The 22,337-nt window shown below is 43.9% G+C and overlaps 1 protein-coding gene across 5 annotated transcripts in view; it reads left to right on the top strand.

The window, feature by feature from the left end:
• The window catches only part of SLC26A7 (solute carrier family 26 member 7), a 146,909-nt gene that overhangs the window by 88,089 nt on the left and 36,483 nt on the right, over positions 1-22,337 (top strand). For all 5 annotated transcript variants that reach the window (XM_006268766.3, XM_059723893.1, XM_019486513.2 and 2 more), the window contains 5 exons: positions 2,480-2,562; positions 7,720-7,867; positions 10,713-10,826; positions 17,107-17,184; positions 18,701-18,796. In XM_006268766.3, the coding sequence (XP_006268828.1) occupies positions 2,480-2,562; positions 7,720-7,867; positions 10,713-10,826; positions 17,107-17,184; positions 18,701-18,796 (519 nt within the window). The remainder of the gene's footprint in view (positions 1-2,479; positions 2,563-7,719; positions 7,868-10,712; positions 10,827-17,106; positions 17,185-18,700; positions 18,797-22,337) is intronic.

Raw genomic sequence — 22,337 nt, 5'->3', positions numbered from 1 at the left:
CTACCAAGTCCCCTGTAGGCTGAAGAGGCCCAAGTCCCTCAGCCTCTCCTCGTATGGCTTGTCTTGCAAGTCCCTGATCATACAGGTGGCTCTTCTCAGGCACACTCAAGTTTTTCCACGTCCTTGTTGAAGTGTGGTGCCCAGAACTGGATGCAGTACTCCAGCTGTGGTCTCACCAGTGTGGGGTACAGTGGGAGTATCACTTCCTTAGTTTTGCATGAGATGCAAGGGTTAATGCATGCCAGTGTGTTGTCTGCCCTGCTGGCCAGCACTGCACTTCCAGCTCACGTTCATGTGATTGTTGATCACTATCCCTAGGTCCCTTTAGGCTGTGGTGCAAGTCAAATTGTCACCATCTAGCCTGCAGGTATGTTGGGGATTGTTTGCCCACAGATGGACCACCTTACACTTCTGAGTGTTGAACTTCATTGGGTTCTAGTCCACCCAACTCTCCAGCCTGTCCAGGTCCACCTATATCTGCAACCTATCTTCTGGCATGGCCACCCTCCCATATAACTTGGTGTTGTCTACAAACTTGGCCAGTGAGGTTTTCACTCCAAATCATTGATCCACATCCAAACCATTAAAAAAGATGTTGAAAAGCACCAGTCTAAGCATGGACCCCTGAGGAACACCACTGGCCACTTCTTACCAAGATGACACAGATCCATTCATGAGAACTCTCTGGGTCCTACCATGCAGCCAGTTTTCCACCCTCTGAACTGTTGAGCACTTAAGCCCGCAATCTTCCAATTTTTCCGCAAGGATATCATGGGATACTAGATCAAAAGCCTTTTGGAAGTCTAGGTGTATAATGTCAACCTTCTCTCCTGTGTTCAGGTGGTGAGAGACCTGTTCATAGAAGGAGATGAGATTGGTAAGACAAGACCTAGCCACGATGAAGCCAAGCTGGCTGTTGTTCAGAATCTTACCATCAATGAGCATATCTCACATAGATCCTTGAATGAGTTTTTTCCAGGATTTTCCCTGGGATGGAGTTTAGGCTGATTAGCCTATAGTTACCTGGGTCCTCCCTCTTCCCCTTCTTGAAGATGGGCACAATGTTGGCCATCTTCTAATCCTCAGGGATATCCCCTGTGTGCCACGATTTCTGCCAGGGGTTCCACGATGACCTCAGCCAGCTCCATCAGCACTGTTGGGTGAAGTCCATCTGGTCCTGCTGATTTATAAATGTCTAGCTTTTCTAGTTGATCTTGCACCAGCTCAGCTCTATATCCCATGGGTTGGGAGACAAATATACAATCTAGGTCCACTTCACTCCCGTAATTTTAAAATAATTAATGGTATGGACAGTGAAATAACTTTTCAACAGGGTAAATTTGCCCCCCTGGAGCTCCATGCTGCTATAGCTAGACTGCTACTGGTACCCAAACTAATTAGTTTAAAGATAGCTTGAGTATCTTTACACTATATTGAAGTCACTGCTATCACTAGTAACTGACCCTTGAGTAATCTTGGAAGTTCCAGGTTATCTTGGAGTTCTGCAGCCACATCTCAACTAACAAGCAAATATCCAAAATGCTTTGAATCAGTTTTGAAGCACTTTTTACAATGTGTTGAATTTTAGTGCAAATAGATATTTCACCAGCATAACCTTGACACAATCTCATTCTTTACAGTACATTGATTTTCTGAGCGATTCTACATAGTATTTTGCAGTAAAATGTTTTTGCTACATATTTTTCTATAATGAAACTTACAAGATATCTTTTTTTTGCATAAACATCCATAGGTTTCTCTTCTTTCTTCAACCTTCCTTGTCTAATGGGGATGATTGCACTTGATGTTTAAATTAAAGGACAGTAAAATCTCTGTTATTCAGCATCCCTGGGGAAGGGGATTGCCGGTTATGTAAAAATTAAGGTTATCTGACACCCCCTGGCAGGGGTTTTCAGATAATGCTGGGGGGCGGGGGAGAGAGGCAGTGGCTGTATGCAATGTGGGGGTGTGTGTGGCTGCGGGCACACATGGAGTGGCTGCTACACAGAGTGGTGGGTGGTGGCAGTGGCCGTGTGTGTGAGCTTTCCCTCGGTCTGCCCCCCGTGGCTGGCTGGCTGGCCGGAAATTCCAGTTAATGGAATTTCCGGTTAGTTAAGTGCCAGAGAGCGGAGATTTTACTGTATTTTTATTAGCTAAGTGACATATTTCATGACTTTGGCAGGCAGCCTTAGGGAGAAAGGTGGTTGAGTAGTTAGAGTGTCAGCCTTGGATGTGGGAGAACTAATTCAAATTCCTTTGCTCTATGATTGATTCAGATTCCCTTCCTGCGTAGCCTTGGCATCTTATTTTGTCTATGCCTTCCTCACATTTATAATAATAGTACTGTCTCCATACCTCAGAGGGGTGTTGAAAGAGTAAATACATTAAAGGCTATAAGGTATTTAGATATTGCACTAGTGAGGGCCATATGAATACCTCAGATAGAACATTAATATATTTTCTATGTTCAATCAAATAGATAATTGCTACATCCCTTGCCTGCTACTATGCTGATATGGAATACACCTATGGCCTAGAAGTTGTGGGACATATTCCAGAAGGGTAATATGTTTTTTATTTGCTTGTGGTTTTTAAATTTATTCATATTTTAAGTACAGCTGCTCAAAAGCTCAGCTAAATTATAAAAGAACAGGAAATAGGAATTATCTGTACTCATTTCAGCCCCCGAAATGGACAGACGTGTAGATATATCCCTAAGAAAGGCAGTCTCTCTCATAGCATCAGAGCTGTTCCATTACTGTATAGGACCCAACTAGTCAATTTAAGAACAATACCAGTTGATATTAGGGACAGGCATTGAATTTGGTTCAATTCCCTGCTCCTAAATTAATATATGGTGCCTTGACATTAAAGTGAGACATATGTTATTGATCAAGAGAACCTGTTTCATTAGGGTTCATGAACCCAATGGTCTCCATCCATCCTGGAACTGTTCTTCATGATCATTACCACCCTATAACATTTAAAGATGGGGATCAGAAAGTTAGCTCTTCACTTTTTTTATTCATTTTCAGGGTTTTTCTGACACAGTCATTGTGCACTCTGTAGACTCCAAGAATGTGCTTCTAGTGAGGGATTGGCATGTTGGGAGCTCCTTAGAGTGTGAATTCTGTGCAATGTTTGGGGCAAATTACATTTCATGTGTCCAAGGGTTAAACAGCGATATATGTGTTTATTTTATAGACGTCATGAAGAGCTGAGTTTCACTTCTGCAGCTTCTGGTCAAATCATTCTGTATGCTACTTAATGCATACAGAATTACTGCAGGGTTGTTGAAAAATCGTTTGCAGTTTGGTCTGGCTCCGGTGTGAGATGCACAGACAGAAGCCTGTCATGCCTCTGTGAGCCCCAGACCTCCCGGACCCCCAGCAGGACACCCAGGGGACCCCCACCCTAACCCTGATCCTAGCCAGGAGGTAGATGGGGCCCACAGTGGGTGGGAGCTAGTCAGCTGTGGGAGGCAGCTGAGAGGAGCCGAGGAGGGTCGTGTCCCCCCCAGTTCCTACTTGGCCCAGCCCCGCAGGGAGCCACACGACTGGTGCCACCTGGTGTATGACACAGGGAAGGCAGGGGCACTTACCTGCCTCCTTCTCCAGTGGGGCAGTAACCCCCAACCCCCGAGAACACTGCGGTGCTGGCGATGGGCCCACTGTGCATGCACAGAATTTAAAAGGGCCCACCAATGGCAGAAACTGCAGTTTGGTTCAGTTCTGGTGCAAGATACCCCCATGAGCCTTGGATCCCCAGCAGGATCCCCAGTGAACCCTGACCCTGACCCCCAACATAGCTGGGAGGTAGGTGGGGCTCATGGTGGGTAGAAGTCAGCTGCAGGAGGCAGCTGAGAGGATCCGAGGAGTATCACCCCCCCCCCCCCAGCTCCTACTTGGCCCAGCCCCCCAGGGAGCCATGCAACCGGTGCCACCCAGCATGAGAGACAGGGAAGGGGGGCACTTACCTGCCCCCTTCTCCGGCAGGGCAGTGACCCACAGCCTGAGAGCAGTGCAGCACTGGTGGTGGGCCCACTGTTCATACAAAGAATTTAAAAGGGCCTGCCAACAGCAGAAGCCAGTTTGGTCTGGCTCTGGTACAAGACACATGGGCGGAAGCCCATCATGCCCCCATTTGCCTTGGATCCCAAGGACCCCCAGTGGGAGGGACACCCGGCAGATCCTGACCCTGACCCCCTGTGTAGCTGAGAGATAGGTGGGGCCCACAGTGAGTGGAAGCTAGTCATCTGCGGGAAGCAGCTGAGAGGAGCCAAGGAGGCTCATACCCCTACCCAGCTTCTACTTGGCCCAGCCCCCCAGAAATCGATGCAACTGGAGACTTGCAAACACAGCATGCAAGGAGGGGCACTCTGGACCCAGTGCTAAAGTTAGTGTGGGAGTTCATGCAGGAGGGTGAGCAGGTGGGGCACAAGGCTCCAGGTGGTGAGCCTGAAGAGAAGGGTTGGCACAGTAGTAGCTCAGACTACTATCTCTACCATGGTGGTGATGCACTGCACCCCAAAGATCCCTTCCCTGGCTGCCCCCCCCACCCAGGTACCTCTGAGGCCTCCACCCAGACAGAACCCATGGTTCAGGCTTCCACTCAGATGGGGCCCCTGGCTCTTAGCTGTGGATCTGCCTGGCACATCTGCAAGCACATGGAATCAGGAGCAATGACACCTCCCCTTGTGAGGTTTGCTCTGCATTGGAGCCTCTGGAGTACTGGATAGGGGAGCTCCAGGCCACAGTGCAGAGGCCTGTGTGCCGTCAGGGATGATGAAGAGGAGGATGACTCTTATCTCCAGACTCTCTACCAGAAGAAAGAACAGGGAAGAGCAAGGTTGGCTGGCAAGATAAGGGTGGACTAGAGGAGCGCTCGTAATGTCCAGCCAGGGGTTGCTTCAACGAAGGTTATCTCTGGCCCTAAGGTTCGCTGCACCAGGGTCACCACCCCCATGGATCTACACAACAGGTACAAACTCCTTGCAGCACCAGTAGAGCAGCAGAGCCACCAGCTTCTGCACCTGAAAAAGAAAGACAACCAGCAACCACCCCTAAGAAGAAACACAGAGTAGTCATTGTAGGAGACTCCTTCTTGAGGGGGACTGAGGGAGTGATTTGCTGCCCTGGCCCCTTAGCCCATGAGGTCAACTGCCTCCCAGGGGCCCATATCCAGGATGTAGCCAAAACTTATACAGCCCTCTGACCACTACTATGCTTCTTATCCATGTGGGCATGAATGACACGGCTCAGAGCAGTCCCGGGTCATGAATGACTACAGGACTCTGGGAGCAGGTCTCAGAGGGTTGGGGGTGCAGGTGGTTTTCTCCTTGTTCCTTCTGGTTACAGGTCACAGGAAGAGGAGGGAGAGAAGAACTGTAGAAGTAAACAGAAGACTGTGGTGCTGGTGCCATCGTGAAAGCTTCAGCTTCTATTACCACAGTCCATAAACACAGTTCAGAAACAGACAGGGACAGAGAATTGCTGGGAAGGGATGGCCTCCACCTCACTCAAATGGGGAAGATGCTCTTTTCAGCCACAATGGCTGACCTGCTTGATCGCACTTTAAACTAAGTTCACTGGGGGATGGGTGGATAACCAAGCATCAACCACAAAATCAACTCATCAGGCTGCACAAGGGAACTCACTCCTACCCCAGCCCAGGGATAGGGCTCTTCCAGGAGTGCAGGGAAGCCTAGGGTCTCCAATGGCAGGATCACTTGCCTATACATAAATGCCAGGAGCCTGGGCAACAAAAAGGAGGAACTGGACCTTCTGCTAAACAGAAATGACTATGATCTCATAGGGATAACAGAGACCTGGTGGGACTCCACCTATGACTGGATCACAGGTATAGATGGCTATAACTTGTACAGGAGGGATCATGTTGCAAGGGATCATGTTGAAAGGTCAGGGGTGAAACTCTCTATGTGAAGGAACAGTACACTTCTCTACAGGTGGAGATTGGCAACCAAGGAAGGTGACTTGAGACCCTCTGGGTAAGAATACAGGAGGAACATGGTGAAGGGGATATAATGGTAGGAGTCTATTACAAACCTCCTAATCAGGAGCAAGAACTTGACCACAAATTCTCTAGGGAACTGGCTGAGGTTGCACACACTTGGTGCATGGGTGACTTCAGTTACCCTGACATCTCATGGGAAGAGCACTGCCAAATCCGATCGATCACAATGCTTCCTCACATGCATTGACGGACTCTATTTATCCCAATAAGTCTACAGGCTGACAAGAGGCCTGGTACTGGCCAAAGGGGACTATCTAGTGAATGACCTAAGAATTGAAGGGAAGCTGGAAAACAGTGACCTTGAGTTGATCACTTTCTCTATCCACCACAAAGCTAGCAAGTTAGTCAGGATTGCGGAAGTCCTTGACTTTAGGAAAGTCGACTTTCACAAGCTCAGGAGGCTAGTTGACAAGGCTCTGAGAGGCCATAATTTGACAGGGAGGGGAGTCCACAGCGAGTGGTTGCTCCTCAAGGACTATATGTGTCTATAGACTTGGCAGTGCTACATTCGCTAGCACCATGACTGAAAGAGACTTGAGGATCATGATTGACCACAAGATGAACATGAGCCACCAATGCGATGTTACAGCCAGCAAAGCAAACAAAACCCTGGCTTGCATCTACTGATGTATCTCCAGCAAGACCCAGGAAGTCATCCTGCTGCTTTACTCAACCTTGGTGAGGCTGCAACTGGAGTACTGTATCCTATTCTGGCCTCCGCAATTCAGAAAGGATGTGGAGAAGCTTAAGAGGGTCCAGAAGAGAGCCATGTGTATGATTAGAGGACTTCAGAGCAGGCCTTATGAGGAGAGGCTAAGATCCATGGGGCTTTTCAGCCTGGAAAAGCATAGACTTATAGGCTGCCACCAAGTCACCCCTAAGTACATGTGGGGTGTGCATCAGGAGCTGGGAGAACATCTGTTCACCAAGGCACCCCAAGGGAAGTCAAGGTCCAACTGTCAGGAACTCCTGGAAGACCGTATCAGGCTGAACATAAGGAAAAACTTCTTTACTGGCCAAGTTCCCAGGGCCTGGAATAGACTCTCCACAGAGGTGGTGCAAGCACCTATGCTGTACACTTCCAAAAAGCACTTGGATACCTATGTTGCTGGGATCATTTGACCCCAGCTGACTTCCTGCTCCTTGGGCAGGGGGCTGGACCCGATGATCTTACAAGGTCCCTTCCAGCCCTGATGTCTATGAAATCTATGAAAAATGCAAATGTAGTACATGAAGATTCCATCTTAGATAGTTAAATATTTGAATTCCTCCCTCCAATTTTTAAATGGCTATTATAGTCTTTTCCTAAACTCTTGCAACAAGTTGCCTTTGTTATATCTATCCCACCCATCATTTGCTTATTAAGCATGTAAAATAAATGTTGTTGTACAAAACTGTCTGGTTTTAGGATCAATGTATCTTTCATTTTCAGGGTGGTGAGCTTTCATTCTGAATTTATTACTTTGCCAACATGAGTTTATGCCACTGACAACAGCAACAGTAGGAATGCTAATATTAACTCCTGTGTTGTTACTGTTTTTGCAGCTGGAATTCTAGTAGCATGATGGGCAAATTAGAGCAAAATAACCTGTCTCACAAGACCTATATCTATATAGCTTTTGAGCAGGATTTATCACAAGTGCTTTATGCTCATTAAAATATAAAGGATTATCTTTATCTTTACAGGATGCCACCTCTGAAAGCCCCAACCATGAATGTCCTCTCTGAAGTAATAACAGAAGCTTTTGGAGTGGCACTAGTTGGCTATGTAGCATCACTAGCCCTGGCCAAAGCATCTGCTAAAAAATTCCGGTACTCTGTGGATGACAATCAGGTAAAGCATTTTCCTCTCTGTACCTGTGAACTCTTTAATTAAGGAAATATATGGGAATACAGTAGCCTGGCAGGTGAATAAGGAGTTTCATATATTATCATGCTGACTTTCCAGATGTAGATAAACACTGAATCCAAATAGAATTACTTTGCAAAGTCTATGAGGCTGTGGAGGCAGCTACTGATTCTGAGATGAAACAGTCTACAGTAGCACCCATGCAATACTGAATTCAGCTTAGACAGCAGCAAGCTTGGATGCCAGTGTATTCTACTAGTGTCCTAACATCAGGCAGGTTCTTCCCACACAGCTTAAGCAGAGAAGAATTTTAAAAGGAACACAGAGTTAAGAAATTAGAGCAGTTCCTGGAATGAACTGGGTACTTATGGCCTTAAAGACTCATCTGATAACATAGAATGAAGTGTGTGCAAAGCATGAACCTCATTTAAGAGCTTATTTTTATATAGAGTCAGGGCTGGTTCAGACAATGCTGTTAAACCTTTAGCTCCAGGAATCCTTCTGGGTCCCATTCAACAATGGGGAGGCTGAGAAAGAGTAAATATTCCACCCTTTCTCCTGGAAGCAGAGGGAGTCTAAGCTACTCTAGGCTGACAGAGAATTTTTAAATGCTAACATAAATGCTTTGGTGGAAAATACTTGTGCATCTGGACAAATGCCATATTGCCCCATATCCCATGGGATTAAAATTCAAACACAACCTCATGGGACAATAGCCTGGGGTGGATGAGACAAGGTTGAATGGTAAAATTTGGCCTTACGCTTGGAGGCACATTGGAATGTCTATGCAACAGGGCCCAATTTTTGTTCCCTGTCCATGTTTGTAAAACCTGTGGCTAAGTACAGACAGCCAAAAACCCCAAGGCTGAATTGATTCAATCTTTGCAGGTTAGTCTAAACTGCAGAGATTAAATTGAGAAACAACTGGACAGACATTCACTTTTGATTCAGAAAATGCAACCACATACCTGCAATGGCTCAGGCCAGAAGCTGTGGGTGCCAGACCATGGCTCTCTGGCACACAGACAACATGGGCTGTGTGTTTGCTTCCTTTTCCTGCTGCCCCTAAGGTTTCTGGGATTTGTAATCTACAATCACAGCAGCAAGACTCTATAGGGTTGCTCATCACTTCCTTTTCCTGCTTTTAGGTGCTTCTGGGATTTGTAGTTCACAGTTGCATCCATCAGTAAGTTTTTACTAGAGCAGGGCAGCTCTGTACTCAGGGGAAGGGAAGTTTAACTCCTCTCCCTAGCCCCAGACCGCAGCCGGGGTTTGCCTGGCGGGGGCAGTCCCTGCCTTCCCCTCCCCAACCCTTCTCTTCTGGAGCAAGCAGTCCAGCCCAGCCCAGCCCAGGGCTGCAAAACATTTTGGGATGCTGAGGGACTGTGATTTAACTTGAACCAGGAAGGAGTCTGGGACAAGAAGTTTCATGAACCAGTTTGACCCAAACCAGTTAAGTCTGATACTACATTCAATCAGTTTAAACCACTTAAACCAGTTTCGGCCACTTTGAAACTGGTTTATGTGCACTGAACAGCTGTCCTGTTACAAGTTTAAACCAGTTTCTGATGACTTAGACCAGTTTAGGTGTAACTTCTGTCCATAGCCTTGTGTCATTATGTCATTGAGAAATACAGTGTGAATGTTTTTGTTCAAAGGTGGCAACTTTCACCGACTAAGGTGGGCTGGAGGCAGCAGTTGTTAGGTATTCATTCACTAAACAGTTTCTTCTTATACAAAATGAAATAGTGGTGGGAACAGAAATATTATTTTTGGTGTGCTTGAGGGACTATCAAATCTTTTCACAGGCCTCAGGTTGTCGACTTTTGATCTTGTCAACTTAATATTTTAAAAATTATTTCTTTACATACGCACTTTGTTAATACTTTCTGTTTGTGTCAGGGAGCCATTTTTTGTTGGGAAATGGGAAAAGGTACAGTGGTGGTGGTGGTGGTGGTATAAGATAGGCATGGATACAAAGGAAAAACGTCTGGGGGAACATGATCATAAAGCCCTTGCTGCACATTTAGAGAATATGTCATATATATTCCCTTGTTTTCAGGGATCAGTCATCAGCTATGAGCACATTCACCACCTATGGGGCATTAAGCGCTAGCAGCAGCATTAGTGACTTTCTTTGTGCACTGAGCTTGGAGAGGATAAATGGAGTCCCTGTGCTCTGTTTCCCACTCAATACATTGATGCTGGGGAGGAAGAACAGGACTGTGTATTAGAACACACTGTTCAGCTGAGTATCTTTGCCCAGAAGTACCTGCATTTCAGTAAATAGGTGAGGCATGAAGCCCATTTGTAGTGATATCTACCCTATAAATTTTGAGATATCAATATCAATCCTGACACTCAGTAAAACCTTCTTTTCAAGGAGAAGGTAAGTAACCATTCCTTTCCACTATTTCCTATTAAAAATAAACAAATGAGAGCCATAGAGGGGCCTGAATGTACTCCAGGTCTAAATAATGCATACTTTGGGCTGTTCAAAATGCAGATGTGGATCTGGATATAAATGTTTTGGTTGGAGCCTGTCTTTAATAAGTAGGCAGGCCATTTATTCTGCAATCAAAATATATCTCCCTATTCTGCATTTGATGAATCTGGCTCAGCCTCTATTCCATTCAGATTAGTACTGAATGCCACAGGAATGTGTACTGTGCTGGGAGATCTTTTACACTGTATGTAACAGTCTTTCCCTTAACAGGCTGCTGTTCTTTATAATTGCTAATATTTACATAGGGAACTCCTTTGCTGGCAAGAAGCATTGAAATGACAGAATAAGATGAAAAACAATGTATTCTTTTTAAAAACTTCGCAGGAATTTTTGGCTCATGGCCTCAGCAATGTGATTCCTTCATTTTTCTTTTGCATACCAAGTGCTGCAGCAATGGGACGTACTGCACTTTTGTACAGCACTGGAGCAAAAACTCAGGTAACTCATTAGACTAACTAGGTAAGAAAATTGAGCTTATTGTGTTGCCTATTACATTTTGTACCAATTGTATCCATTACCTAATCCTGTTCTCTCTGTACCACTAACATGGAAATCTCAGGAATCAGCTTGTTTCTAAGCAAATATCAATACCGTTCTTTCACCCTTCCTATACACCAATCTCTATGCCCGATTCCACCTTCTCAACATCCAGGCATGTTTCCCCATTCCACAGTCTGAGTTTACCAACTGAGGTGGAAAGAGATCTGAACTTGCCATATAATTTTAATAATCCTTATGGCCTTATGTATAGTAAGCCACTACCATGCTAGGAGAACAAATTTATTTCTTCCTCAGTATATATATTTAATTCATTATGAAATTTAATCTTGGAAAAGGGCCTTGCTTTTATCCCCTGTATGGAGAAGCTGCAGAAACTATGTAAGAGCTTTTACATTTTTATTTGCAACTGTTACCATCATGACAAAAGTGCCCTCTAGTGGTGCATGAAGGATTTCATTTTTGCCGGCTTGGAGTGAAAAAAGAATTAGAATGTGTCTGGAAGTATTTAAATACAACTTTTATAGTTGTAGATTTTCAAAACAAAGTAAAAATAAACTTGGAAAACCATTCCTAAAAGAATAAGTTAATTTGCCAGCTTTGGGTTTGTGTGATGGTGTGCTTGTACTGTGTCACAGTGTGTTCATTGTGTATCGCTTCTCGGCCTCTTGAAAGCTCAGATCAAGTGTATACTTGCGGAGTTGGCACGTTCAGCTTTTCCAGGGCATATATTGGATATCTGTTCCTGTTGCAAAACAAAAGCTCTTGTCATAGTAATTGAAAACAATGAACTCTGACATCAGAATGCTGATCCCAGAAACATAACTTTGCTAATGCTCTGCATTGTGTTAACTGAACCATATGAATGGCCATGTACTTGGGTCTCTCTTTATGTGAGGGTTGCATTCCAAAAAAAGGTTGCATAAAGCAAATTCACGTAAAGCGAGTCCATTATTACATGCATAGCCGCTTTGCGTGCCTCTTCACATAAGATCAAATTTTTCTCACACAAAGCGAATTTCTGGTATAAATAAGGTTGTTGCACATAAACGAATTTGCACAAGACGAATTCATGTAAAGAGAGACCCAAGTGTACTGTTACCTTTTGGGGTAGAACTACCATGGTAGCTGATGGGAGTGCATGCCCAGAATTGGGACAAAATATTATCCACACTTTGCACTTACAGATTATGCTCAAAACTTTCAGATCATATCCCATGACCATTTCTCTGGAATACTGTAATACTTGTATATAATAAACAGGTACACGGCACTTTATATTTCCAAAATACTGTGCAGATATTTTATAATTAGCCCACACAATATAGTACGAGCTAGGTAAGTTGCAATGAATAAATAAATAAAAAAAAACTTCCTTAAAAAGCATTAACATTACAAGAATCTTTTTCTAGTACTTCATTTACTAGATGTTTCAAGTCCCAGAGTTTGAGTGACAACATACAGAGACTCATCATCTTAGCATAGCATCTTTGTCTATTACCCATTCACATCTACTGTATTCTGATCCATACTTCAGAGTCATACTTCATTCCATACTTCAGTCACTGTGATATTCATTTAAGTTCTTATATACCAGGCATCCTCTAGAAAGGGTGCAGAGGCTTTGAAGGCATGCAGGGATGAAGAGAACTATAAAGAGAAGCAAATCATAAGGCTCTCATGGGGTTCTGTCTCTTTTGTAAGAGTAGTGTAAGATGGCTAAAAGCCAGGTGCACATCTCTAGCAAGGATTTTCCCTGGGGTAACAGAACTCCTCACTGGTACTTTTCTGCGTTTGGCAGGCCCTGTTGTTCCTTCTTCCCTACCCTGTAGGGAATGGAGCTTTGCTTCACTTTGCTACATCTGTGGTGTAACATAACACTATCCAGCAGCAACTTTGAATTACATCGCTGCTGGGACTGGCCCACAGAATTAGGCAGCTGGACCTACCTTCCTGACACCTTGTTTGTCTTGTGGCAAGCAGATCTCTAACATAGGGAGGAATCTGCTTCATATATTCAGTGATGCTAAAGTGCATGTGAAAGTGTATGACCCTTAGGCCCAGCAATCAGGGTTATTCAGGATAGACAATGTATACAGAGAAAATTAAGTTCACTGGCATGCTGCCTGGAACTGGACACACATGGTGAAAGTAACTAGAAAGCAGTAGAGTCCTCTGATTTCTAATACAAAGGTGATAACATCAGACAAAAGAACAAGAGCCATCAGTAGTTAATTGCAACAGCACACTGAACAAATCTGGCTAGAGGCTCTGAAAAAAACAAGTAAAATATTCCCCATGAAATTTTCCTTCAATTCTGTGCCTACCACAGTGTAAAGGACTTTCCAGTTATGAAGCTGGAACATGCTGGAACACTAACACTTCTATAATATTTAATACATAATGGAATAAACTATTAAAATCAGAACATTTATACTAAAGAGTGGATAGTCAGTGTCTGCCTCACAGATCCTTCTCTAATTCCATGTTATTCCACCATGTATTACACAAACAATATGGTTGCACAGAGCTCTGATCTTGCATGGATCTTTATGGGCGACTGGTGCCATCTGAGTCGGGGGGGCACATGCCCCCCCCAGTGACCAATCAGCAACTGGGAGGAGGGCCCTCTCATGGCCAATCTCGCTATAATGGGGGAGGCTTCCCCTGCCCGCAGCCAATCTTGCCAACTGAGGGCCAGGGGGGTCCTCCCGCAGCCAATCTCACTCACCTGAATGTGGCCACAGAACTCGTGGAAGCAGCCACAGCCACTTCTGGGAGTGCCGCAGCCACTTCATCCAGCGCTTTATTCCAACCATTGCTTGTGGGGGGGGGCCACTGGCACTCCCACTTGCCCCCCTGCCTGTCACCTAAGTGAGGAATGCGGCCTGACAGGCCATGCACCCTCTATGCATCGCCACTGTGGATCTTTAATTTATATCCCTACTTGACCTGCCACTTTCCATTCTTTGCCTGTAACTTTTTCTAACACTAATGCTAGTAAGTCGTGACAGATGAAATTATTTTACCTATTCTTTTCTGCTTCTTTTTGAAAGTTTGAACATCAGTTCAACCTCTCGTGGATGAAAGTGGATGAGCATCAGAGGCTGATGGATGTGACAGACATCAGTGGGGATCATTAGTGAGGAGAAAACAGCGGGTTAGGATGACTGCATAGAAAGAAGTCAGTGGACTGAGGCCTGTGTTATCAGGGAAATGTACAGAGCCACATGCAGACTTGTATCAGCCCTGATTTTAGAGCAGTGGTTCCCAATCAGAGTGCTGTGGCACCCTGGGGTGCCATGAAATCCTTTTAAGGGCACTGAGAGTACAAACACCTATACACGATTTGCGAGGTAAACTCAGAGATTTCAAATAGGAATCCAGTGTGTTAAAAATATTCTGACCTGTTGTGGTCTTTGAGTTCTTTGCAACAGAAGACTTGCTCTTTTATTTTTCTGTAATCAAAAAATGAGTGAAAGCTAAGAGCTGACATTTTCTGAGGGGTGCCTTGAGTCTAATGAGGGATGCCTGGAGTTTAAAAAGGCTGAGAATCACAACATTTAATGACATTTTCATGTTTTCCTCATTGCCTGTATTTGGATTGTGTAGTGTTCTGATCATTTACCTTTTCATGATAGCTTAGTTTAGCAGCCAATGGGGGTGAAAGGCCTTGATAAATCCCTCAACCAGTACCAAAAACAGTCTTCTCTCTCTCAACAAAAAGAATTTCTTGTGAACCTCTTTCTTTTCTTTTTTTTCCTTTGGGCACTCTCTCTGTTTCCACTGATGGTGTTTGTCAAATAAATTGCCCATACCATTTCCTAATATTTTTTATCTAGAGTGTGATTAATTCATCTCTTAAAGTGAAGCCTAACAGTTTTATTACAGAAACACTTTATCAGGATCAAAAGCAGGCAAATACCTATCTATCTATTGCCAAATACCTTCTATAAACCTGGATAGAACTTGATTGAGATCTAATGAGCACTGTGACATAATCCTGTTATACAGGATTAGGTTATTCATTTGCAGTTTTCACCAGGTTAACATAGTACAATATCACCTAGAAGCATAGAGTCCTTGAATTCTGTATGCATTTGTTTTGATTCCTGTTTCCTGCACAAACCATTTTTTTTTATATTGAGGATTGCTGGTGCATCTATTTTGAGTAAAATACATTGATCCTTCACAAGGATGCTCACTGAGAGCTGGCAAAATACAAGTTTTTCTCTCAGTAAGAATAAAGGAAGTACAAAACTCCTCCTGCTCAAAATAATTAATAGGATTAAGAGTTTAAAAAATATTCTTACTGCATTATTAAATTTGATGATAAGTATCTGTGCAGAGTCCAAGATGAAGGGGTTGTTATTAGGGTTGTGCAGAATTTTGCTGCCAGTTTTGTTTCAACACTGTTTTGACCCATTTCGAGGTCAAAACAGCAAACTTGAAATGGAACAGATATAGTCAAAACAGCCTTGGAACAAAAGGAAGCTAGTTGAAACATTTCACTGTTTCGACACTGTTTCAACGTTTTGCCCATAGGCTATAATGGGGAAGGACAAAACAGCCTGTAACTTTGTCATTTCCAGCTTGACTTGGATGAAACTTACGGGAATGGTAGCTGCTTCTGCGAGCATGAAGCTTGGCAAGTTTCAAGGAGATTGGTGCAGGGATTTCAGGAAAACTGCACCCCAAATTTTGAAAGTAAACTTGTGTCACATGTATATGTTAAGCCACAGTGGGGTCAAAACTGCAGGCATGCTAGCCCCCGTGGAGGCCACAAAGCCTGCCAAGTTTCAAGGAGATAGGTGCAGGGGTTTGAGGGAAACTGTACCTCAAGCTGCAGGTAAGCAAAACTTGTTACATGGGTGACATTGAGTGTCTTAAGGCACAGCAGGTTGAAAGCTGCAGGCCTGCTAGCCCCTGCTGAGGCCACAAAGCCTGCCGGCTGTCAAGGAGATAGGGACAGGGGTTCTGGAAGCCCCTGCCATGTGTTTTGCTTGTTCCCATGTCATGAGTTTTGCTTGTCCGCAGCTTGAGGTACAGTTTCCCCCAAACCCCTACAACTATCTTCTTGAAACTTGGCAGGCTTTGTGGCCTTCACAGGGGCTAGCATGCCTGCAGTTTTGACCCCACTGTGGCTTAACACATAAATATGACGTGAGTTTTGCTTTTAAAATTTTGGGGTGCAGTTTCCCCAAATCCCCTGCACCTATCTCCCTGAAACTTGTTAGGCTTTATACCCTCAGAAGGGGCTACTATTCCTGCATGTTTCCTCCAAATCAAGCCAGAAACGACAAAGTTATAGGCTGTTTTGTTCTTCCTGATTATAGCCTATGGGCGAAATGTCAAAACAGTTTCGCCGTTTCGACAGAACAAAACGGAACAGTTGTTTCAAATCGAAACAAAATTTGAAATGAAATGTTGTTCTGTTGAAACGTTGAAACACTGGTTGAAATGGATCGCTGCTGTTTTGCACAGCCCTAGTTGTTATTGTAAATGCTACTAGGGAAACCTGGGGTGGGGGAGCATGGCACCAATCTCAGGCACCCATTTAGTGGGGTGCCAGGATGACACTGCAGCTGTAGCAGCCCCACACCATGGCTATAGCAGCAACAGCTGGGTGCAAGTACTCTGCCCAGCAGCTGCAGCAAACAGGTGGGCAGACAACTATGTGCCAGACGAAGCCGTGGACTTTGGGTCCCTATGTTAGGTAAAACTAACATGCCAACCCCATGTTCTCTGTTGCTCAGCAGCACTTTCTCCTACACACAGCATTTTGCCAAGGGCAAAAAAATTGTTAATTATGCCTCTGGTAAATGCTAATACAAAATGAACACACATTGCTATTAATCTTGTGAAATCTGCTTCCAGATACGCATGCATATTTCAGCAACTGATGTTACAAGTTACATAGTGCTTTTGTATATGACATAGAGATCGAGGCCAATACTGATATTTAATACAAATATTTGCACTTAATTGGGCAAAGGGTAATTTTTCAGAGGCTAAAACTGAAATTATCCACAAATGTTTGCAATCTACAGATATCCTGATAGCCAAAATATTTAGCTTGTCTACATTGTATCCACAGTGTGTCTACAATATTTTATGAGTCTCAGCATTTTTGACAAACCTAGCATATTCAGCTGGTTTTAGATTTCCTATACAGATTGACTAAAGTTGTGTTTTTTTCTGTTTGTTTGTTTGTTTTTAGGTGGCTTGCCTGATATCTTGTATATTCATACTTGTGGTGATCTATGCAATGGGACCAATGTTATACTGGCTGCCTATGGTACAGTTAACCCTTATTTTTATTTTGAAAAGTTCCACTGTGCATTTTCACAAGAAATAACTCCTTTAAGAGGAAGATGGTTCTCTCTTTGACATAAATACAGAACTACTAACAGTATTAGGAACCATATAGAGCAAATGGGAGTGTACCCATGAATGAAACTGAGTCTAATCTAATGATTCTGAACCAAGGTGCCACAGCACTGTAGGGTATCACAAGATCCTTTTAAGAGTGCTACAGTATTAGCGTTATTGGATGTGCAAACCCAGACATTTTAAATAGGGATCCAGAGGGTTTAAAAAATCCTGCCTTGTTGTGGTCTTTCTGAGTTCTGTGCAACAGAAGAATTGCTGTTACTTTTTAATAGTCAACAAATAAGTGAAAGCCAAGAGCTGGCATTTTCTGAGGAGTGCCTTGAATCCAAGGAGAGGTGCTGTTACCTTAAAAAGGTTAAGAACCAGTGGTCTATAATCCTTTCCTCTTCCAGTATTCACTCAGTTTAATCTTTTCCTCCTGCTCCTGACACTCTCTGTCCTCCCCCTTCCTACTTATAGCCCCACACTTTAATTCAGAGTTGGCCTTTATCCTACATTAAAGTAATTGGATTCTCTGCACCCAGAGATGGATTAAGATCCTGGGTCCTGTGCATACACAAAATTGGAGGCCCCCTCCCTCCATGGCAGCTTGGCTGCAGGAGGGGGAGGGGCCCCTTCCTCTCCTGGTGCTGGCAGGGGAGGCTGGGAGGACCTTGCCAGGCTGGGGGTACAGGGGGCTAAGGTGAATTCTGAGGGTCTATAGTCTCCTAAGGCCCCTGCCCCCCCAGCACCTCTGCCCACCTGCAGAGGTGCAGCATGGCACTCCCAGCCTGCCCCCCGCACCCGTGGTACCACACTCCCAGGTGGCTTGTCCCAGCCTGCCCCCCCCCCCCCAATAGCAGAGGGGCCCCGCTCCCAGATGCAGGGAAACAAATGTGAAAGCTGGGATTTTAAACTGGGCGCCTTTTTTTGTCTCCCTCCTGGGAGACAAACACATGCCAAGTTAAAAACTTTCCTTTGGCTTCCCTGCTGAGATCTCGGGGCTCTGAATTGGTGGCCCTAGGGCTCGGGCCCAGCTGGCCCATGCATTAATCTGCCTATGTCTGCACCAGGGCTATCTGCAGAAAGTAGCAGGGAGTAGGAATGGTGCTTATCTGGGTAGGGGATTCATCTTCTCAGTAACTGTAAGTTTCTAGCTCATTGATCCTGAGTGAATGATGTTGGGCTATTACCATTTAGGCAGAAGAGCCTGGTTAGTTCCTTAAAAAAATAACATTTTCCTCATTCTAGGAAAAGTTATGCAAGAGGTTTGGAATGGTATGTGCACGGCAGGCATCTATAGGCTATTTGTAGTCATTATATTTTTGAAACATTTACCTTAATGTGCCTATGATTACATTAATTTCTAATTTGAGAAAAATGCCAATTTTACTATCTAGCAAATCCCTAATTCCCCTTTTCCCCTTTTTGTTGTTTTTCAGTGTGTTCTAGCAAGTATCATTGTTGTTGGTCTAAAGGGGATGCTAATGCAGTTCCGTGACTTAAAAAAATATTGGAATGTGGATAAAATAGATTGGGTAAGTGAAATTTAACCTAAGGAGATTTTCCTGAGAGAGGCTTAAACACATACTTACTAAACAAACCTTAATACTGCTAGTTCTGAGAAGAGATATGCCAGCACAAGCAGTAAATTTTTTTATGTACTACCAGCTTATTTCCTCAGTCTCAAAATAATAGCATTTGAAATTTTAATTGCCTTTATAAGAAACAGAAGTGGAATTTTGGCAAATTATTAAGGAGAAAGCATAATTTAAGACTAAAAAGCTTTATAGTCAGACCTGATTAATTTGAATGGATTTAGAATGTCCAAATTTGTATATGTATAAAGGACCACAATAGCTAGTCAGCACAGTTTTGCTGGTATTCTAAACCTAGTATTCAGTTCTTGCAGTTCCATATGTTCTATATATTTCACTCCTCTAGGGTGAAATATACAGGACATGGAAATAAAATCATAAGATATGGGAAGAAACAGTGTATTTCATGCTGCTGCATGGATTTTAATCCTGATGAAAGTAGCACAATGGATGGTTTCTACTTTAGATGTTCAGGGCCAAACAGGATTTGTCTGGTCAAAACTAAAAGACTCATTAGCATGGGATGTAAAACAGAATAGAAAATGAAATGGGTATAATGAGTTGTAATAAAGGGGTATATGCCAATGTAAAATCTGAACATGATGGTGAGCATTCATAGAATCATAGAAAATTAGGGTTGGAAGGGACTTCATGAGGTCCCTGCTAATCCAGCCCCCTGCTCAAAGCAGGACCATCCCCAACTAGATCATCCCACTCAAGGCCTTGTCTACCTGGGTCATAAAAACTTCCAAGGATGGAGATTTGACAACCTCTCTGGGTAATCTGTTCCAGTGTTTTACTACCATCCTAGTGAGAATTTTTTCCCCTAATATCTTACCTAAACTTCCCTTGCTGTAACTTGAGACTGTTGCTCCTTGTTCTGTCATCTGCCACCACTGAGAACAGTCTAGCTCCATCCTCTTTCGAACCACCCTTCAGATATTTGAAGGCTGCTATTAAATCCCCTCTATCTTCTCCTCTCTAGCCTAAATAAGCCCAGTTCCCTCAGCCTTTCCTCATAAGTCATGTGTCCCAGTCTCCTAACCACTTTTGTTGCCCTGCACTGGACTCTCTTCAGTTTGTCTACATCCTTTCAACCCTGGCAAATATTCAAGTAAGTATGGATGTGAATCAATCAGATCTCAGTGATGATTTCTTGGGTGTTGGTTTGATTACATATTTCAGTAAGGTCGATTTGTCCTGCCATGGACACGGAGATTCCCAACAAGGCTGTATCTTACATGTAGTGGTTTGGATTTGCTTATAGATCTTCAGAATCTGTTTCTGTGACTGTGGGTGAGGACAGACAACCATTTAAAGAGCTTAAGATTCTAGACTACTTGCAGACATTAAAAAAAGCGGCTTAGCAGAAGAAGCAGTGCGTTACATCAACCCAGCTCCATAGCATCTGTGTAGATCAGGCACTTCAGATATTAAATAAAAGCACCAAAAATGCCCCACTAAAGCACCCAATCTATACAGATGTCAGGCAAGCTGGGTCCAATTAACATACTGCCTCTTCTGGGCTTGTGCTAGGCTCAGTGGAAGCATGTCAAGTTTAAAGTGAAGTGCCATTTTTTGGTTGGTTTTTTTTTTTAAACATTTGCAAGCAGCCATAATGATTCACGGTTGTTCTGCCATAATACCCTACCTTTTAAAAGGTATATCTGTCCATGCCCAAGTGCAAGGGGGCTGGGCCTGATGATCTGTAAGGTTCCTTCCAGCCCCTAACAACTATGAAACTATAGCTGGACTCTAATTCTGTTCTGAGTGAATTAGTTGCATCCTACTGTTCCGTTTATATTTAGTTGAATATAAATGAATATTTAGTTGAATATAAAATGACCCTGAGTACAAGAATACCTCTGATAATTAGATTCTGTATATGAAAAATGTATAAATTTATTCATGTATTCAATGTAGTGGCTCACAATGACTTGTAAAAGAGTTGGTGCTGAGGGGTATGCACACAATGGGCATTGTCATATATCTTCTTCAGATGGGCTGTATTAACTTATCCTTGTGGTAGGTTCCCAGCAGCATTTTTGGCATCAAGGGATGGTGTTGGAGCATGCTGTGGTCTCTCCAAGTGCTGGCCTGGGGCTGCAGTAGCTCCAGGTGTGATGCTTGTTCCCTCCTGGGGGAGCAACTGTATGGTTTTTTTTAAGGGTCACAAAAAAAATGGTTCTCATCAGTATGTTTGTCCCATATGAGCCACATGTTTTTGTCTTGCTCAGTATTGGCTTCATTTAATCCACTTCATAGTTGGCTTCTCTTGCTCAGCACATGCTGCTGTTGGCAACAGTTTAAGGATAGCCAATGTATTTAGTGAACTTTCCTTGTGTATGAGTGTAAGAAAAGGGGCTCCCCCATGCTGATTAAGGGGAAAAATCTTGTCTTGTGTTTGACTAAATATGGTAGATCATATAGGCAAACAAAATTGAACCTGAGATTTCATCATTGAAATAGGATTTCCTCATAACACATGACACAGGAGGATCTCTTTATAATAATAATTTTGGATTGATAAACCACTTCATAGTACAGTTCAGATGGGTGAGATTTTTCAGATTCTGTAATAGAGAAGGACAAATAAGGTGTTGACAAGTACGGCATAGCTTTTCATTAATTCTGTGTCATAAGTTCTCATGTCTCATGGTTTGAGTATGTGTTGTATTACTTGCAGTCTGGTCTTCACTCACACCTGATGCAGCTTGCTAGCAATCCCAGGTGACTTTTATGGATGATGGGGAGAGAAGTTGTATTTTGGGCCAGTGAATTGATGATGGCTTGTGGAAGATAGGCAGTTCTGCGCCATGAGATGATTGCATTGGTCTAATGCAGGCTTGTCCAACATACGGCCCGCAGGCCACCATGTGGCCCTCCAAGCTGTTTTCTGAGACCCGAGGTGCTGCAACAGGAAATGAAAGGAAACACCGTGCTTTTGTTTTGGTGGGGTGATTTGTTACCACTTCCTGTGAGGTCTTTGAATATGGTTCGCCGGCCCACCGGGTGATAAAAAGTTCATGATCTGGCCCCACATTCAAAAAGGTTGGACATCCCTGGTCTGACTAAATGGTGTTTTTTGCTAAGATATTCCAGAACCTGACTGAGCTCATGAGTCTTACTGGGCAGATGCTAGGGCTGTGCGAAGCTTCAGTAGCCAATTCAATTTGGAGGAGATTCGGCCCAATTTGGTGGCCAAATCTCTGAATCTGAATCAAATTGGGAGACCCATTACAAGGTCCAAATCAATTCAGAAGCCTTCAAATTGATTTGGAGAGATTCAGCACCAATTCAGGGATTCAGCCATAGACTAAACAGGCAGCAGTCCTCAACAACGCTGGACACAGCTGTGTCCAGCTGGTAAGTCTATTGTAGTGGGTGGAGGGGGGAAGGAAGGGGAGTGGAGGGGGCAGATCAACGCCCCCACAGCGAGGGAGGGATTGGGGCTGGGATAAGCTGCCCAGGTGGGGCAGGA

Source organism: Alligator mississippiensis, chromosome 3, assembly GCF_030867095.1.
Source record: "Alligator mississippiensis isolate rAllMis1 chromosome 3, rAllMis1, whole genome shotgun sequence".
NCBI lineage: Eukaryota > Metazoa > Chordata > Crocodylia > Alligatoridae > Alligator > Alligator mississippiensis.
The sequence above is the reverse complement of the archived record's forward strand: the minus strand, read 5'-3'. Positions and strand labels throughout refer to the sequence as shown.